Source organism: Pangasianodon hypophthalmus, chromosome 15 (assembly GCF_027358585.1).
Source record: "Pangasianodon hypophthalmus isolate fPanHyp1 chromosome 15, fPanHyp1.pri, whole genome shotgun sequence".
Classification (NCBI taxonomy): Eukaryota; Metazoa; Chordata; class Actinopteri; order Siluriformes; family Pangasiidae; genus Pangasianodon; species Pangasianodon hypophthalmus.
This window is the reverse complement of record NC_069724.1, coordinates 4144923-4163705: the sequence shown is the minus strand read 5'-3', so window position 1 is coordinate 4163705 and position 18783 is coordinate 4144923. Positions and strand designations below refer to the sequence as shown.

At 40.7% G+C, this 18783-nt stretch overlaps 1 protein-coding gene across 2 annotated transcripts; it reads right to left on the bottom strand.

Moving 5' to 3' along the window:
- Nucleotide 1: 1 nt before the first annotated feature.
- Nucleotides 2–14243, bottom strand: mapk9 (mitogen-activated protein kinase 9). 2 transcript variants are annotated; one of them, XM_026938444.3, is made up of 12 exons: nt 13976–14243; nt 10161–10312; nt 7863–7992; nt 7709–7767; nt 7396–7534; nt 5886–6051; nt 5724–5795; nt 4307–4489; nt 3971–4095; nt 3278–3341; nt 3109–3180; nt 2–2949 (listed from the first exon to the last, which is right to left on the bottom strand). In XM_026938444.3, the coding sequence occupies exons 2-12, from the start codon at nt 10274–10276 to the stop codon at nt 2810–2812; spliced, it is 1266 nt and encodes a 421-aa protein (XP_026794245.1). In that variant the 5' UTR covers nt 10277–10312; nt 13976–14243; the 3' UTR covers nt 2–2809. The 2 variants fall into 2 exon arrangements, with proteins under 2 accessions (XP_026794245.1, XP_026794244.1); XM_026938443.3 differs by having other exon boundaries at nt 2–2952; nt 13976–14242.
- Between the last annotated feature and the right edge of the window lie 4540 nt (nt 14244–18783).

Below are 18783 nucleotides of genomic sequence, written 5' to 3'. Positions count from 1 at the left end.
CTTAATTTAAAGTGTTTTATTTGGCAATTTGTTACAGATTATTTCTTTTTGCCCCCTCACATAGAAATGAATGGATTGGACACTCAGTTGCAGCAGACCTATAATCCTGTTTGAGATTTTGCATATGTTTCAGACAGGGTTTAATGACGGAAACTCACTAGGAGTTTTCGTTCGCAACAACCCACAAGGAGCACATCCATACATGACACAACAACAGGAACCACGAAGAAGCAGTAAGAGTATTATTCATACATAGCAGTTAAGATATTTAATAGGTTTTCCCAGAAACATTTTCGAGTGATGAAGAAATTAAGTTGGGGAAACTTGAGCGGATACCAATGTGGAAAGAAAAAAAAAATGACTGGTCCCATCTCTAGCAATACAGATTGTCAAAGTGACAAAAATGTCAGAGACATACCCTCTGAAACACCGGTAAGCCCTTAAGAGAGTTAGTGGTCAGCTTGTACTAGGATTTAATACCACAAAGCTCACTTTTGTTCACAAAAAAGTGCTTGCAGATTTCATGTTCTTTAACAAACAAGCTAACCTGTGAAAGTTTAGAGGGAAAAAAAAAAACCACCAACAGTGCACTATTGCAATACATAATGTATCAGAGTACATTATTACCGTGCTACTATTATGAAAAGAAAAACCAGGTGAGGTCACATACACCTGCATCTCATATTGAGGCTATTTTACAGCAATTTTATAGAAATGTGTATGAATGAGAAAGCTATTGTGCAAGAGCAAATAATGCTGCCTGGTGACAGATAATGTCTTCAATCATTCTGTCCATCCACCTAAAGCTTCTTAATTGTCAGACCAGACTGGAAAAGAAATGGCGAGTATATTAAGGCATGAGGAACGTTCATGATGCCGAGGCTGCACTTCTGCGTGCATCAATCAATGTAGGTCCATTCCGAAAGTCCATCAGAGCAAGCCTGGGGTGTGTACACACCGCATTAAGATGAAGCCAGACATGTTCATGTCCAGATGAGTCAATAACGAGGCTTACAGTCATTTTTATAACTGAAGAAATGATCTTCAACGACACCTTTAGAAGAAACATTCCTGGTATGCACCTATAAGTAAGATTTGCACTGAACGACGGCTTTCATGCATTTCTGTAAAATAATAGCTATATCATACAATGGAATTTTATAGTTTGTTATTTTTGTTTTCAAGTCTCAGCACAGAAAATGGTAAGTGTTGGTTCCCTTCCCAGGGCAAAAATTAAAAACTGGACAGACAAGTAACAATGGACTGCTCAATGTGAAGCACATGCTATTGTGTTAACAGGACTAGAGATTTATAATACATTGCTACTTGCTGTGTTCTGCCACAGCATGCCAATGACTAAATGCAGTGAAAATGCAGAATGCATACACAGGGGAACAATATGATCTCTCTCTGAAGCGTTTCGTATAAAATAAAGCTAATTTTCTTTCCGTAAAAGGGCATTGGTCTTCAATAAGTGACTAAAAAAAGATACAAATTGATTTGCAAAACATCCTTATGGGCTTTGTGAAAATTAAAAAGGCAATCGTCTGCTTTGAGCTTATATGTACAACTCTCACAAATTATTTATGAACGCCACAGGTTGTGCAGAATTCTTTTTGGAATGATACAGAAAGGAAAATTTGTGCGCTGCTTCCACAGTTTTATCGTTCCTCATCAATACGTACCACCATCAATATGACCACTTCTAGTTACTCAGGGTGCAGCTTTCTCTTTCTTCTGCAACAAACCCAATTCCCAACAATAGATACTGTTTTGAAATAAAGTGTATGGCATACAGTACTTTCGCTAAACCATATTTAGAGAAGCTGTAAAATCAGGTTTCCACAACACACAAAAAATTTACACATAATCTATATACATGGCTACACCCTATATGAGTGAGATGCATTATCAAGTTCTCTGATTGAAAACATGGTGTATCGTGTCTATATACAGAGGCAGGCACTACCATTTCGTAAGTATTCAGGCATAATCAGGGGGCCTGTAAACATATACTTTAAGAGTTCAAGATGAGTGGCATGCAATACTTTAAACAGAGCGTTGAGAACTTTAACATTTCCAGAAGAGGGAACTTGCCGTTGATTAGCGTGTTCCAGGAGTGTCTGTGCTTCTTGAGTGAGAATATGAAAGCTAATATCAGCTACGTGGAAGGGAAAGAGAAAGAGAAAGAAACTTAGGAAGAGAGGGGAGGGTAGTGATTAAAGAAAGTACCATGAACTTCATGGTTATAATTCTAGGTAAAAGTTCATTACAGTTTACATTTCTTCTATTCCATTAGCAGAAAATTTTAAACTGAATAAGGGATAAAATGTAAAAGTTGTTTCCACATGCCTACATGTAAACAGTAAGCTAATAGGCAAGTTTAATGTGAAAAATAAATTCAGTAATCTAGTTTTCCAACTCTGTTCCACTTAAGTAATAAGGATATTTCCACTTCAGGAACCTCTGAAGGAACTCCGAAATCCTTAGGCACATTTCCACCAAAGAATTCAGATCAAATTTACCTCACAGGCCATAGCTACAGGAACTTTTTCATTTCCTGCTCTAAAATCTGTACTTAGACTTACTTCTCAACCGATTAGGCTATGGAACGTAACTGAATGCAAAGAAACTAGGCGAAAAATGATTCTGTGAGAGAAGAGCCCCAGAGTGTCACAGCCTGTCTGTCTGGAACAAGTCAGGGCCCACACTGCCATCTGGAAAAATGTGTGGAGGAGGAATACAGAGAGAGAGAGAAAGAGAGAGAGAAAGATAGAGAGAGAGTGCTTTGGAGTACAGAGGCTCACAGTCACTCCTCTAATCCCCCAGCGATGGTGTCGATGCAGGAGCTATCTGTGTCTGAGGCCAGCGTCTGCTCAGTGGACATAGACGAGATGTCATTAATGGACGAGGACTGAGAGGCTGTAGCACTGCTGTTCACCACACCATCTACTGCAGAGGACAGAACAGCACGCGCGCACACACGCGCACACACACACACACACACACACACACACACACACACACACACACACACACACACACACACTTAGCTACAATCGAATGCAGACGTAAAACAGAACGCAGCTGACATTTGGGTCAACTCACCTAAGCACTCCTCCTTTAGGACACCGTTTTTGTTCCTCTCTTCCCAGTCCATCACCTCTTTATAGATAAGCTCTAGTGAAAGGCAGACAGAGAAAATGAATCATCTTATCATAGGAACACGTTAATACTAATCGCTCTTATAGACCTTTTTTCTGGCAAGGACTTTTACCTTTCCACTGTTCTATGCTGTGTTCCCTCTCCTCCAACTGTTTGTCTGAGATTTGAGGTGGGGGCTGCAAAAAAAATATATATATAATAATAATAATAAAAATAATAATAATTACAAATCTGGACCTCAACACAAGACAGACCACCTGAGGAATAGTATATAAAAAGGAATAGTTCGGCAAATAATAATAATAATAATCTTTATTTGCACAATTTTTTTCTTACTCTATGCATCTGATATGATGAGGTGTGTTTGGTGTCCACTGTTTGTTTACAAGGTTGAAAAGTTAATATCAGCAAAACCTGATCAGTAAATACCTGCCTCAAACTGCCTCCATTTGTTCATTTGCCTCCATTTGTTCATTATTCTAGTGAAAATCTGAATAGTTCAATAGTTCCACTTTGAACCTCTGTCTGCTTTGCAATTTCACAAAATTGCTCATTTATAAATGAGATTAATTAAGTGTATGGACTGCTGTAACATCAAGGTGTATTCCCGAACCACACCCAAAGCTCCCGGGATAGGCTCTGGATCTACCGTGACCCTGACCAGGACAAGCGGTTACTGAAAGTGAGTGAGGAAATGTATGGAGATTTTGGGCGTGTATTTATGGATGAGATTTCGGGTGAGATATACTTTAATTACAGAGTGAACAGATTATGTGGTGAATGGAAGTACACAGTGTTTACACACCGCATCAGCCTCAGCTGGGTCGTACCACACATGGATGTAGGGATGATTCAGGGCTTCCTGGACAGAGATGCGAGACTCTGGATCGATTACCAGCATCTTTGACAACAGGTCCCGAGCTTGACTGGCTGTAGGAGACGCAGTGGATGAATATATAGAGAGTTGTGTTGAGATTATCTAAGAGTATCCTAAAGCTTGCAGAAAGGCATCTAGTCACAAGGGCAAATGATTCTGAATTTTGACATTTTTGACAACAAAGGTAACAGTCATAGAGGAACAAATGGGGAAAAAAAAAAAACAGAAAGCAAAAAAGAGGGGGAGAGAGAATACTCGTCTTACTCTTAAGTTTGTCGTGCTCGGTCTCTGACGGGAAAGCCCAGTCTGGGAAGAGCTCACTGAAACTGACTCCAGGGAAATGTGGCTTGTTCATCACATAGTTCCTCACTGTCTCCATCAAACGGTTCATGAACTCTAGAGAAGGAGTTCCCAGCACCTCGATAACCTTATTCCACTGGTCAATGTCTAGCAGCAGCCAATTTAAGGTTAAAACAGAAACGGAAAATTGAAATCGTATATGCATATCTGTTTTCCACTAGGCAGCTGTTGGCTGTCTAATGATTAAATCTTCACTGTTACTTGCAGTACAGAATGAAAACAAAAAAGAAAGGAAGTGAGTGCTCCAAGCAATGTGCACTGACAGCCAGCTGGTGAATGTTTTCTAATGAAAAGCAAGCAGCAGCTTTTTTATCCAAACAAATCATACCGTCTGCTGTTTATCTGGCTGCAACTTTAAACAACTGTGACACAACAACATTGCCAAATTGGGGTATGATTTAATCGTTTTAAAGCAAAGGAGGCTCACGCACAGACCATTAGATTTTAACGCAGGACCGTAGGATAATGGCTAAAAGGTATAATAATGATTATTTTGCTTATTAATGAAATAACAATCTCAATTTTATTTAAAATAAGGCTGATGGTTAGGCATGTTGTTTGATTTGAAAATACATATGCCAGCACAGTGCACAACCATACAAACAGTTATAACACATGGATATTGGAGCTCAAGGTTTAATGCCCCAAAGTCACAAAATAAATACACATTTCATTAATTAGGGAAGCCAAAATGGACCACAATTATTATTGTGCAGCCCTAATGCAATACATGTTATTTACAGCCACATTAACTTTCAGTTTCTGATTATAATTAATCCCTGGCATTTATTAAATATGCTGACTAAGATTTATATAGGCTGAGTACACAGTAGGCATACAAACCAGGCAAATTAAATCAAATACTTTGCAGTCACTGTGTTCAGCCCCAGATCCAAGTACTAAGTACAGTCTGTTTGAAGGTACCAAGAAATAAAATATTTAACTGCACCAGAAAGAAACAGAGAAGTCTAGACACAGCCAAAGAACAGTTTCCTGCCTCCCAGGGGAGTAGAGGCCTTGCAAATGCATTCTGCTGCCATCTGCGTGTGCACCAAAGTGTTGCGCAGTGTCACAAGAAGCTAATCAAAGAAAGCTGCTAACATGGACTGTGGAAAAAGAAAGAATCCTGTCACCTTACTCGATGCCACCTCACAAATCACGCAGACTGAGCAATACTGTGGACCTTCTGGACTAGTTTCAGAACCACTATGTTAACACACACTCGTGTGCACACACGCAAATACAAATACAAATGTTATTCTGAGTATTACGTGAGAGATCTGAGAGTTTCAAACCGAGATGAAGTCAGCAGATAGGATACGATCAGTGCCTTGGAATATAACACTGCCTTTCACCATCTCCCCCATGATGCAGCCCACTGACCAAATATCCACTGCAAAGGCAAACACACAAACATAAACAATATTCAAAACTCAAAAAGGTAACCACAGATGACATTCCAGATACGTGAGCAGAACATTACCATTCTCCTTGTATTTCATGCCTAAAATGACCTCCGGCGCTCTGTAGTATCTGGTCACCACGTATGGAGTCATCATGAAGTTGGTGCAGGCGGTCCTGGCCAGGCCAAAGTCTAGGATTTTTAAAGTGCAGTCTGATTTCACCACTATGTTACTCGGCTTCAGGTCCTGAGGGGCAGGAAAGGAAAAAGCTCATCTCCATGGTGATTTGTGTTAACTGTTACAACCATGACATCTCTTCCCAAAGGTGTGCTTATGTAGTTTTATCCACATTTCCAACACTAAAAAGGAAAGTGGTTGCCTGCCTTAAGTTTTTCTCATATCCTGCACAACCAGACCCACAAAACAGGGTGTAAAAATATGGCGTATTGTATCATTTCATACGAGGCTCTCGATTCGATATGTCTGCGTATCGAATGCATAATAATGCAGTCTATCCGCCATAAAATACTCCTCATATCGTGAAGTGTAACATACATTTCAACTTAATCAAGACCTTGGTGATTGGTTAAGCCTTGGTTAAAGAAATCACTGTGGTGTTTAGGAAGTTCAGATGCATATATGAGACTACTCAGTATAGTGATGAACGCAGGATTCAATCTCTTATCTCTCAGAATTTGAAATTAGAAAAACTCTGTGCTTCAAGACACACCACTTCAGTGAAACTTGGCGAGAGAGCTAATGGTAATTATTAGTGTCTACAAATTTTACATTCTAATGCACAGCTTTTTTTTTTTTTTCAGTACACGCTACCAAGAGTCTGAATGGATCACATAAACACTACACAACACTACACTGTGTCATTATCAATTTTCAATTATTGTAGTTTAATAATGTTGAATTTTTACTAAGCTAGAGGAAGGCATCAGACTGTATGCTTTGTTACACATAAACAACTATGAAGGCGTGAAAATACCTATTAATAGAAACGAGCACCAAAACTATGTCTTTATTGTAAGTGGGGAAAAAAAAAAAAAAAATATATGTAAGATTTTGCTGTCTCGCTGTACTGCCGAACGTAAAAAATGCTAACGGAGATAGCGAGATTTGCGCTATTTCAAATGGAAATACGTCATAGCCCTGAGTACAAGTAGCCCATTGAAAACAGAAACTGAAGGCACGAACGAAGGCATGTTCTAGCAATGCTTATTTTTGTCGTAGTGAAAATGTTTCGCATCAAGACACTACCACACCGTATCATATCTGAACTTTGCGTAATGTTACACCCCACACAACTATATTTTTACTGCATATTCCGCAAATTCTTCCCACTTAAAAAAGCTGTCCGATTCATAAAAGGGCTTAATTTAGAGGGACCTTAGAAGAATTCATGACAACGTTCTACAAAAACGCTTCCAAACCCTTTAACATGAGCCCTTGTTGGAATAACAAGTTTTCAGTTCTTTATTAAAGAGAAATGTGCCCAGATTTCTGTCTGTGGTAATCGCATATGTGCGGATCTGGTAGATTAAAAAATGCTGGACTATTCCTTTAATCAACTAGGCTCATTACCCTGTGGATGATACCAGCAGAATGCAGGTGTCTGATGCCACACAGGATTTGGTAAAGCAAGTAGGACATCCTCTCGTGGTCCAGGTCCATGTGGATCACCTGACACAGGCTGGCATCCATCAGCTCCATCACCAGATACCTAGAAGGCACCACATGATTTATCTACACACTTGCAGAGCGCATTACAGTCTCAGCAAAGCTATGAATAATAATAGCCCTAGCTAGGCCACAAACAAATCAATTCCCTGAAGCAGTAATTCCATTCAGCGAATAAAAGCATCGTAGGCCAAAAAAAAAAAAACTTGTTGCTTACAAATCCTGAAACTCCTCCAGAGACTTCTGAGGTGTGAAGACGTTGAGTAAACGAATGATCTGTGGAGAGAGACGTGGATGTTTGAGTCAGCCGGGATGATTAGCATGATGAGTAAATGAGGGAGAGGAGTGTGGTGGTGGAGAACGTGACGTACGTTCTTGTGATTGACGCATTTGAGCAGCACCAGTTCTCTGTAGGCTCGTTTGGCGTGGGTCTGGTTCTGAAAAGGCCGGCTGAGCTTTTTTACAGCTACAGGGATGCCCAAGACAGTGTCCAGAGCAGAGCTTAATGCAGTGGGTGGAAAAAGAGGGCGTTATTATTATACTCAACATCAGCATAAATAGCATGCCAGTGAGGAAGTCCAACGGCTTAAAAGGTGATGCTTCTAATTCTGTGCTAGCACAAAAAAAAAAAAAAGAAAGAGGTGGGTGATATGCTAAAAATATCATATCACGATATTTGAAGGCACTTCTATTATATACGATACGTTACACAATAAACAGGTTTGCTAATTTTTAAAAATACACCTTTTACAATGAGCTTTATGTTCATTTTTTGAAGATATAGTATAAAGGATCATCAAGTAGGACTGGGAAAAACATTTTGGTTTTAACAAAAGAGATGGAAAACTGGACAAGTCAGTCGCAATTTATAGATACTGTAAATTCAAGCTGAAGTACTTCGAGAATACGATGAATCTCAGCAACCATTTGCACAGGCGCCATGGTATTAAGACAGAGATATCTGGAGAAGCAAATGCGGCAGTTCCTAGTTCTAATATGGTGAGGTCTAATCCGCCCAATCTTTTGTAAATTCCTGACAGGTGTTTTAATTGCACTTTGTATTCCTGCTTGCCTATATGGTCAGGAAATTTAGGCAATGTTTACTTTTCTTGCAAAAAAAAAAACTGGTGCAGTCAACAGTTTAAAGTAGTTTGTCATTTTTTTTCTCGCTCGAGATACAGCTGAAGTTAAACACTGTGAATAATACATTTTAAAATGTTACTGAATTGAATTGGTGAATCAAATCATTCTGAATTTTCCAAAAATCACTTCTGAATCGGATTGAAAACCGATGAATCGTGAATCGAATCGATTCTCTGTCAACCCAAAAATTCACACCCCTATTATTTCGTCATATCGCCCAGCCCTAGGACAAAACAATAGTTATGGACGTAACTGTTGGTCTGTGAACTCTGTATAACTGCCAAGGGCAATGTGAATCACTTGGATACCTTCTTCAAGAAATGACAGAGTTTGCAATAAAAACTGCCAGCATGCATCCATCTTCTCTATAACCTTCTTACTGAGCCACCTGTAACTATCAGAGTATTTCAGTCGTCCTAAATGCCAAGGCTGCAAAGCAGGATGACGTGAGCTTGGGCTGGAAACCTGGATTTGGTCACCCCGGTGCCATCTGGACACCAAAATATGTAAGGTCTCAACTCCTCTACCTAAGCAAAGCCCTGCATCGCCAGCAAGCCAATGCCTGGTCTCTGATCGCTGAGAGCATAGGAGGTTCTGTGCATGTTCTTCCCATGTCAGCATGGGTTTCTTCCAGGTTCTCAGTTTTCCTCCCACCTCCCAAAACCATGCCAGTATGTGGCTACACTAAAGTGCACATAGGTGTGAATATGTGTGGTCTGGCATCTCATTCAGGGTTTATTCCTGTTGCATGACCAGTGTTCCCCGGGACAGGCTCGGATCCACCACGACCCTGACCAGAGTAAAGCGGTTACTGAAGAAGAACGAATGATACCTGTAGCTCTGAACGTGCTCATAAGCACATAGCTCCATCCCATAATAATCTAGTTATCCAAGAGAAGGAAAGATGCCAGCATAACAGCAGTATTTATTACGTGTCCCTGAAAGACTACTGCTAGCTGAGTACGCACAGAAGGAGGTATACAGGTGTTTAGCACTGCCCCCGGTGGTCAGGTGGGGTGAAACAGAATATGTTTAAAAAAAAATAAATAAAAGTGAGCTACCGTAGCCGGCACTTTGCCTTTATTTTGTTTCTTGTGTGGATCACAGAGACCCACTGCTAATATTTTGCTGCACTGTAACAAAACATTTGTGTTTCGCGAATCTGCATTATTAAGAGAGCGCATGAGATTGAAATAACACCGTTTTTACGGCTGTACGCTTCGGTACTGCTATGGCTGTGTAATGCTCACTTCTATGTACAAAGATTTTGCAACCATTTTCTGATCACAGAGGCCACACCCCCCTTCCGTCATTGTTCATATGACTCTTTGCTGCATAAACCAGCAGTCAACCCAGGTAATATTTTTCAACAGGTAATGTTTAAGGTGAGTAAATTAGCCGTCTTTGTAGCTTTGCTTAACATCAATAGACAGCACATTCAGAAATCTGTAGTTCTTCATCTATACCAGTGTTAATGGGTTACACTGATGGAGGTGGCATGACGGTGGCACTCGGTGCCCACTCACCAGACGATGCCCTGCGCCCCGGAGCCGATTGCGCGGAGCTGTTGGTACCGCCGCAGCACTGTGAAGGTGGAGTCCCCCACCTGCACGCTGTAAAAATGTCCTTCCCCTTCAGTCATGGCTCCTCTATCTGAATGCCGCTGGACAATTCAGACCTGAGAAGGTTGAGGGGAAAAAACATGAGAGAGAGAGAGAGAGAGAGAGAGAGAGAGAGAGAGAGAGAGAGAGAGAGAGGGGGGGGGGGCGATGTGCTTGGCTGAGAGATATTACGCCAAGTCATCGCTTAGTGTGCACACTCATTCCTTGCCAGCTTTACCGTCTCAGAGCTGTGTGTGGGAGATGACTCTCTGAATGACTCATACAAGGAGAACCAGACATGAAGCTTCATTAAAATCAGTGTGGCTAATGTAAAAAAAATAAATAAATTGACTATTAGAATCCAATATTAACTTACATCACCGAGACAAAGACCCTGCCATGGTTAGGCATCAATCCCGCTTATCATCCTAAAAAGCCACTTTCTAATCAGTATCACTGTCTGACAGACACGGAAACAGGCAACACGATGACGCGAGTCCACCAGGCGCTTCCATCTCATCCTGGAGTTTACGTAAGAGAGAAGAACTGATTAGGCTCAACAGGCCCCTCTCTCTTTCTCTCCCTAAACTGTCTTCTCTTATCCTCATAAACTCTCCTCTCATTCTTATTAGGTGATACGTGTTGATTACGCAACAGGTGATACGTGTTGATAAGGGGTGAACAGGAACGAATCACGTACGTAGAGCCAATCCTAGCAAGATAAACCCCATTAGCATTTCCACACTCGCTAAGGCTTTAACACCATAAGCGGAGGCTTTGCTAAGGTTGGACTAGCTTCTTAATAAGGCCGTCTGATCCGGCGTGGAAATGGATGAACGTAATCAGGTTAAAGAGAGCTCTATAATCCAATATCTTAATGGAGCTAGTTCTGACAGCAGGCAGCCACTGGAGTAGTGGCACCGCTTTTACAGTAAGAAATTAACGCAATATTGCTTACTGCATGTTGCTGACGTATACAGATCAATAAGTAAAAAAAATCTAGCTGATGAAAACTATGATGTGATATGATACATCTACCTAATGCCTGGCTGATAAGAATACAGAAAAAGAGAGAAGCTGGATAATCAATGATGGTTGAGTTCATTTGCTGTGTATGTCTTTGCTGTTTAGCTTCTTTTGAGGATGACTGAAGAGTCAGCTAGGCTAATACACTAAAAGGGAATGTGGCCAGATTACATATCACCATGTTAGATATATTATAGTCCACAATTTTTGCAAGAATTCGGTGAAGTCGTTATAAAAACCTCACTCTTCAGTGTTCCCCAAGAAACATCTTAAATATCACCACTGTCACCGCAGAGTGCTAAAATGATAATAATCAGGCTCACATTGTGTCAAAACAAATGAATGTGACCTTTAGAAAGGCATTAATCACATTACCAGGACATTGCACTTACGACTAAGTACCAACAGCACTGTCACAGACTGAAATGTCATTACAAAAAAAAAAAAAAAGAAAAAAAAACTATTCATACTCAAACTTACAGACAGTGACGTAGGATGGCACGTACAAATCCTGGTCTCAGTTATGTGTCTTGGTCACTGAAACAAGCATCCTTCTGAAAGGTGGCAAAAACCTTAGAGAAATGACAGCTAAAATCCAACTCTCTCTCTCTGTGTGCTGAACACATCCGCTCTGCCGAGCGAAACTCCTCCGGTGCTAAATCACAGAAAGAAAGCACACACTGCAGCAAACAGGTCCCACGCGCCTTGACTTTATCTCTTCTGGAGCTTTATTCCCATATTTCACCAACTGGGGGAGAGGGGGACAGACTTTTTTTTTCTTTTTTCTGCAGCCTGTTCAGTAATGGCTGAGCTAAATCCTGATAAGGAAAGCAATTCAAATCCAGACAAGGTGACGAACTGAAGAGGTTAGTAATTATGAACGAGACAAGCTAGGAGGGACGTGTAACGCTGTGACACCCAAAAGTCGACCGACGAATCCACACAAAGGAGAGTACGCATATGTCAAAAGAGCCTGATGATATGTAAATAGTCCGGTGACCTAGAAAGGCAAAACAGACCTTCAGCCGGGGGGCCGTTCCTGCCCTCCTCATCCTGTGTTATTCCTCTATTTGTCTTTTACAAGCCGTGATTATATCGGACTCCATTCTTAACATTCTGAGTAATGGTCCCTATCAAAATACGAATCCTAACACTACGCTCGCGCGATTTGTGACGACCTCCAGGCCGAGGTATGATCCACGACTGCCATTACATGACTCTTTAATCATGTCCTAAGATTAAATACGATGACATCATTTGGCATCATAAATCACAGTGATAGGAAGGGAGAGAGAGAGGGAGGGAGAGAGGGAGGGAGGCTGGCCAGCTGGGTGGGTGATTGGGTGTATGGCTGAAGATTTAAATAAATAAATAAATAAATTCCCCTTCCAAAACAGGTACACGCTAAATGTCTTAGTGGCTCATATCAGAACCAGAACCAGGTAGTCAACAGGACTAGTATCGGCACCAATCTGATACCGGTCTGAGTGCTGCTATCAGGACTGATGTTGGTCTGAAATCCTGGATCGACAGATATCAGAGCGGATTTGACACATTTTCCAGTAATCCCGATCCCTTCTGATTTATTTTATGCCGTGACCATGTGATTTCGACCGACCCATCAAAGACTGTTCTTGTCAACCCTGGACACGGCTTGTGTTAAAACCACTCCACCTCTGTGCCTCCGATGGATTTGCATAACTTGCCAACAGGAGCTTTAGAGAGTCAGTCTGTTTACTAAATGCATGTCAGTCCTGTGTCTGTGTCAGTACTGGATCAGTATCAAGCATCAACTGATCCACAAATCTCTAGTCTAATATTGAAAATGTAAAAAAATACTAAAGTAGTACTAACGATTTGTGCAACCCTTGTATCAGAATTTATTTTTTTTATTAAACACCTAAAGAAAATTCTAACATGCAAATGTACTGTGTCAAAGAAACTGCCCTAAATGGCAACACATACTGCTATTATACTAGAAAGAAGTGCAGCTACGTCACAGCCTCTAGCAGTGCATACTTCCGTACTAAACAGTATGCAAACCACCCACACCACCATCCCACACTATTCTGACATACTGTTTAGTACGCTAGTATGCATTAAGAGGTGGACGACTTCCTAATCAATTAAGCGTCTCTACACAGACCCAAGCGACCTGCAATTCCTTTTAACTATTATAGCTACAATTGTTTTAAAAAAAGAACGCTTATAATGGATGTAAAATATTTTATTTTAAATGACGTGAGCCAGTTGAGAATGTAGCTACAGGTCACAGTCGTTACCTGACCATCCTTCTCGCTGTATATAGCATGTTAGCTTCGGGAAAACACGGCTAACAGCCGGCTACACCACAATCCCACAACACAAAGCCCAAACAAAGTGACAGCGTTTCCGTTTGCTCCTCAGTTTAACCCTGAATGAGGCGGGTAGCTGGTGTGCTTGTGGTAGCTTGGAGGCTAAAATTGTGCAGCTGTGTGTTGGGCGGCCAAGGTTACCCTAACACAACCTAACACAACACACACACACACACACACACAGCGCTTCCTAAAGAGAAACTCGATAGCAAACTCCCGGCAAACTGCCACCTGAGTTATAAACGAGCTAAAATGTGTGTGTACAGGACGTGTGTCCCCGGTGTGACAGGGCGGACTGTGAAGCGGCGTTAGCCGGACACATTTTTCATTAGCCTGCATATCTGCTGGATGGAAGCTTACCTCCTCCTCAGCTCCTCGCTTTCCTCCAGTTCACTCCCATACACGCCAGCTAATGGCTGCACACACACACACACCGCCTGGACTGCGGAAGTGCCCTGTTATGGGGTCTGCTAAGTCCGCGAGGCGAGCCCGGGCTTCTCCTTCTCTAAGGGCTTTCGGGGTAAAATCCGAAGTGCTGCCCGTGTTTCGGCGGCATGGCTGCAGGGGCGGAGGTCTGTGGGATAGTCAGTGTGTGTGTGTGTGTGTGTGTGGCAGCCAGCGAGCAGGAATGACGTCATGGCGTTGCCGTCAGCTCAAGTTGGAACTTTGCAGCAAAGAGCTAAAGTTGCGACCATGCTAACTAGTGCATACTAACGCACTAAATAGTACGCTACAGTAAAGCAACAATGGCACTTTTTTGCATACTACTTAGAACGGAAGTATGAATTGTAGCTCCTGTGATACGTTGCCCTACTAAAGTGCTATAAAATAAACTAAAAGTCCACTTTTTTGTCAAAATAACATGTATTACCAGTCTTATTTTGAAACTTAGCATATAAAACTTAGCATTATTTTTTAATAAAATAAAATAAATTATAATGCCCTAATCTGACAACGTTTTGGGCATGGTTTGGGTCCACTTGTCTCCTTTTTAATTACATTTTATTACATTATAATTAGTCCAATACCAAAGAAATCAGTTTAGTAGACCAAAAACACACCAACAACTCCTCTTACATGTGTTCATGCAAAATGCAAAATTATTTACATATAAAAAAACATAAAAGTTGTGATTGTATTAGTATTCACTCCAGTTATTCACCGGCTAGCTTTTAGTGCTAAAGCATTTGCGATTAGCTCATAGCTAAGTACCTAACGGCATAAAACATAGACATCAAATATAAATATATAAATAAATTATAAACGCATGAGCAGTTTAAAATTCTTTTTAAAAATAGCATGGGAAAGTCTTTTGAGAAAAATATTAGTAAAAAAAATTGTTAAGTAATATTAATATTAAAAACTATTACTAGTGGATGGACTGTTATGTTTTGCTAAACACAGGCTAGTCATTCATTTACAGTCTTTAGCTGTACCAGCATGCACTAGCACTTTTGGTTTGTATCATTTGTCCTCAGAACTGAAGTTTGTGGTTCATTTTTGAGTAATTTTTTAGTAATTCCACAGATTCTGAATAGATAAAGCACATCAGTTTTAAACTTGAAGAATAGTTTAGAGAAAGAACTTGGAGAATAAACACATAGGCTACTTGTCAATCAAGTATAGAAGTCTAAACTTCCTCCATTTTGCTTCCTTATAAACACATTTAAGATTAACCACTTATTATTATTATTATTATTATTATTATTATTATTATTTTAATATGCTTGACTTAGTGAATTTACAAAAAGGTTCTCTTTAAATTTTTTAAAATTCTCTTTAAATTTAAATGCCAGTAATCAATTTTAATTGCAATGTTTATTTCTTCTTCTTCTTCTTCTTCTTGATGTTGTTGTAGAACATCTTCAAGGTTTCCTGAAAGAGAAATGCAGAGTTTTAGTCTACAGTGTGTGTGTGTGTGTGTGTGTGTGTGTGTGTGTGTGTGCTCACCCAGGTATGCAGGAGCTCAGGATATCTCTAATCATGTTCATGATCTCATAGTTGTTCTCACCCTCCAAAATCATCCAGGTGATCATATGAGCCTGAGTCAGGTGGATTTTCTCGACCAGTGGTTTCATATAATCATCTTCAGAGACAGAGAGAGAAAGAGAGAGTGAGATGTGAGAGAGGAAGAGAGAATAGAGAATGGTCACAGCCATCCATGTAACATGGGTGGGGCTCAGACTCCAGATTCTTTCTATTATTGTGTAACAAAAGCGAGAGTTGTTGAAAGCAAGTAGAAGTTCTGAGTCTACACAAGGAAACACTTTCCAAACCATAATGAGGAAGTAAAAAAAAAAATATATATATATATGTAGTGCATTAAGGAGTGTAAATGAGCCATATTTATGGGTGTGTTTGTGTGTATATATGAGTGTGAGACTCACGCGCCATCTGGATCTGGTCATTTACCGGAGCAGACTCCAAAATGTAGATAGTCAGATGCTTCCCAGATGGTGTATACATGGGTAAATCCTGCAAACTCAGGATATTCTTCTTCTTGTTATTATTAGTAGTAGTATTATTACTATTACTACTACTACCCCTACTCAAAATTATACTTACACAATTAGTTTTGTTCTTAATGTCGTGTCCTTGTCCTGCTGCACTTCACTCACAAATGTAGAAGGCACTTCATCTGCCTCTGGAGCTTGAGTTGGAGCTGGAACCTCATCTGCAGCTGGAACTAGAACTGGGACACTATCTACAGGTGGAACTGTGTCTACAGCTGGGACACTTCTTTAGATGGAAGAATGTCTGCAGCTAGGACACTTTCTTTAGATTGAAGAGTGTCTGCAATTGGGACATTTTCTACTGTTTGAACTTTGTCTGCATCTAGGACACTTTCTACTAATTGAATTGTGTCTGCAGTTGGGACACTTTTTTTTAGATTGAAGAGTATCTGCAGCTTGGACATTTTCTTTAGATGGAACTGTGCCTACAGCTGGAAGAGTGTCTGCAACTGGGACACTGTCTACAGACTGAACTGTGCCTACAGCTGGCACTGTGTCTGCCACTGGAACAGTATCTGCAGATGTTGGTGTAGTCATGTTTGTACACTCTTCATTCGTACATTGCACCTGAGTGGTTGATGGTGTGATGGTGCCATGGGTCTGCTGATGCACCGGTGCAGGTTGAACCACATCGGGCATATTCTGGACATCTGCATACAGAAAAAATCACCATATGGTTACAGGCTGCATCCTAAACCATATTCTCCTATGCTAGTACTATTCAGCAGAAAACAGTTTGCTAGCTGGCTAGAGTGTTTAAATGCTACACAAAAGCTCTATCTGTGACTGTGTCTTAAACCGTGTTCAACCGCTCTAAATAGTGCAGCACTATAGCTTACCAGCAGGTGTCATACACAAATTACACCCTATTTAGCACAGTAGTGTGCGGTTTGTAACACAGCCACAGGAAACAGTCAGATTACCACCTAAGTCATGAGCTAACACTGAATGCTAAAGGGTATTTACCCAGATAATGCCCTATTTGTTTTGATACACTTCATGTATTCTAGCATTCAGTTTGTTTTGTAGCCACACAGACAGGGTTCAGCCATAGTGACCTGGCTGCTAAACACTAATCTAGCAAGCTAACACACTATTTAGTGCTAGTATGTGGTTTGTGACACTGTGTAACAATTGTAACACTGATATACAATCAGACAGCTGTGACTCACGTTGTGGCTGGATGGTCTGTGCAGTCCAGAGCAGATCCATGTGCAGGTACTTGTCATTTACACTGTCATCAAAGTAGACCCTGGAGCAGAGGAGGCAGAGTCAGCATCCTGTGTGTGTGTGTTTGTGTGTGTGTTTTCCTGCTCAGCCTAGTGATTGAGTTTGGTCTGTCTCTCTATTTTAGTGTGCGCTCGGCCCACGTGCACTTGCTTGTTGGGGAAGACTTGGGAGCAGTGGCCTGCCTCAGCCTCAAACTCCTCATGAGACTTAAAGTGTTCAATGAAGCTGTAACACAACAGAGACACTGCTCCTAGAGTCTCTAACACTAACACTGCTGTTAGTCTGTATGCCTATGCCACCAACATTACAACCTGCTGTTGCTGAAGTACCCTCATATGACCAAACAGAACCTTTATATCAACAATATAAAGATTTCAATAAACATCAAATGGATTAATTAAGCATAAAATATCAAATGTAAAAAGAACCCTGACATTTGAACCCAGGCTGGTAAAACACAGTCATTTACACATGGCTTGTGCTTTATGGTCATTGAGCAGTTTGCCACTGAGCCTCTCCATTGCCAAATCCGCTGCTTCTGCACACTCAAAGTGCATGTATGTGGGTTTGCCAGAATGTCTGCCCTTACCCAGACCATCAGCGAAATAATTTACATATGCATGTGACTGGATAAACTGCAACAGGGGAAGTGCTACAGAAGCTGTGATGTTTCAGGTATAGAGTCACTGACCTACAGTCAGTTTTTGCATGTTTATCAGCTCTGTTACAGCATTTTTCCGCTACTCAGTTCAGACCGCTGAAATACTTTGCTGGGTCCAGAGCCAGACCACAGTCCCAGTTGATGACCCAATCCTAGCTGTTTTTTTAATCTTTCAGTTCAATTATGTTCCACACCACCATTTGAATTAAGATTATGACCAGGCTGTATGTGTATAAAGTTCTTCTGACCACTATCTTATAATGAAACATTTCTATCCTGATGGGCGTGGTCTCTTTCAGGATGACTCTGCCCCCATATACAGGGAACAAGGCCTCACTGCATTGTCTGATGACTGGGAAATGATGTAAATTTTGTTCACAGTTAAATATCTATGAGAGATTTTGGACTGGAGTGTTAGACAGAGATCTCCACCATGATCATCAAAACAGCAAGTGAGGGAATATACTTTGGAAGAATAGTGTTCATCCAGTTTTGGTTTCGAAACAAATCACGTCATATACATACACCAGATCTTTCATTTTAAATAAGCAGTCTTCGGTAGGAACCATTTTTGGAATTTTTTTTTTTTTTTTTTTTTTGGAAATTGATTGAATATTTGCATTATATGAAAAGTATCATGTGGAGTTTCTGTGTAGTGACTCTTTGGTTGTCCTGGTATTTAAATGCACAACTTTTCAGCTGCTAGAGCAAAATCCTGACCTCTGAGCTTCTTGTCCCCAAAGAGAAATCAACACAACAACAAA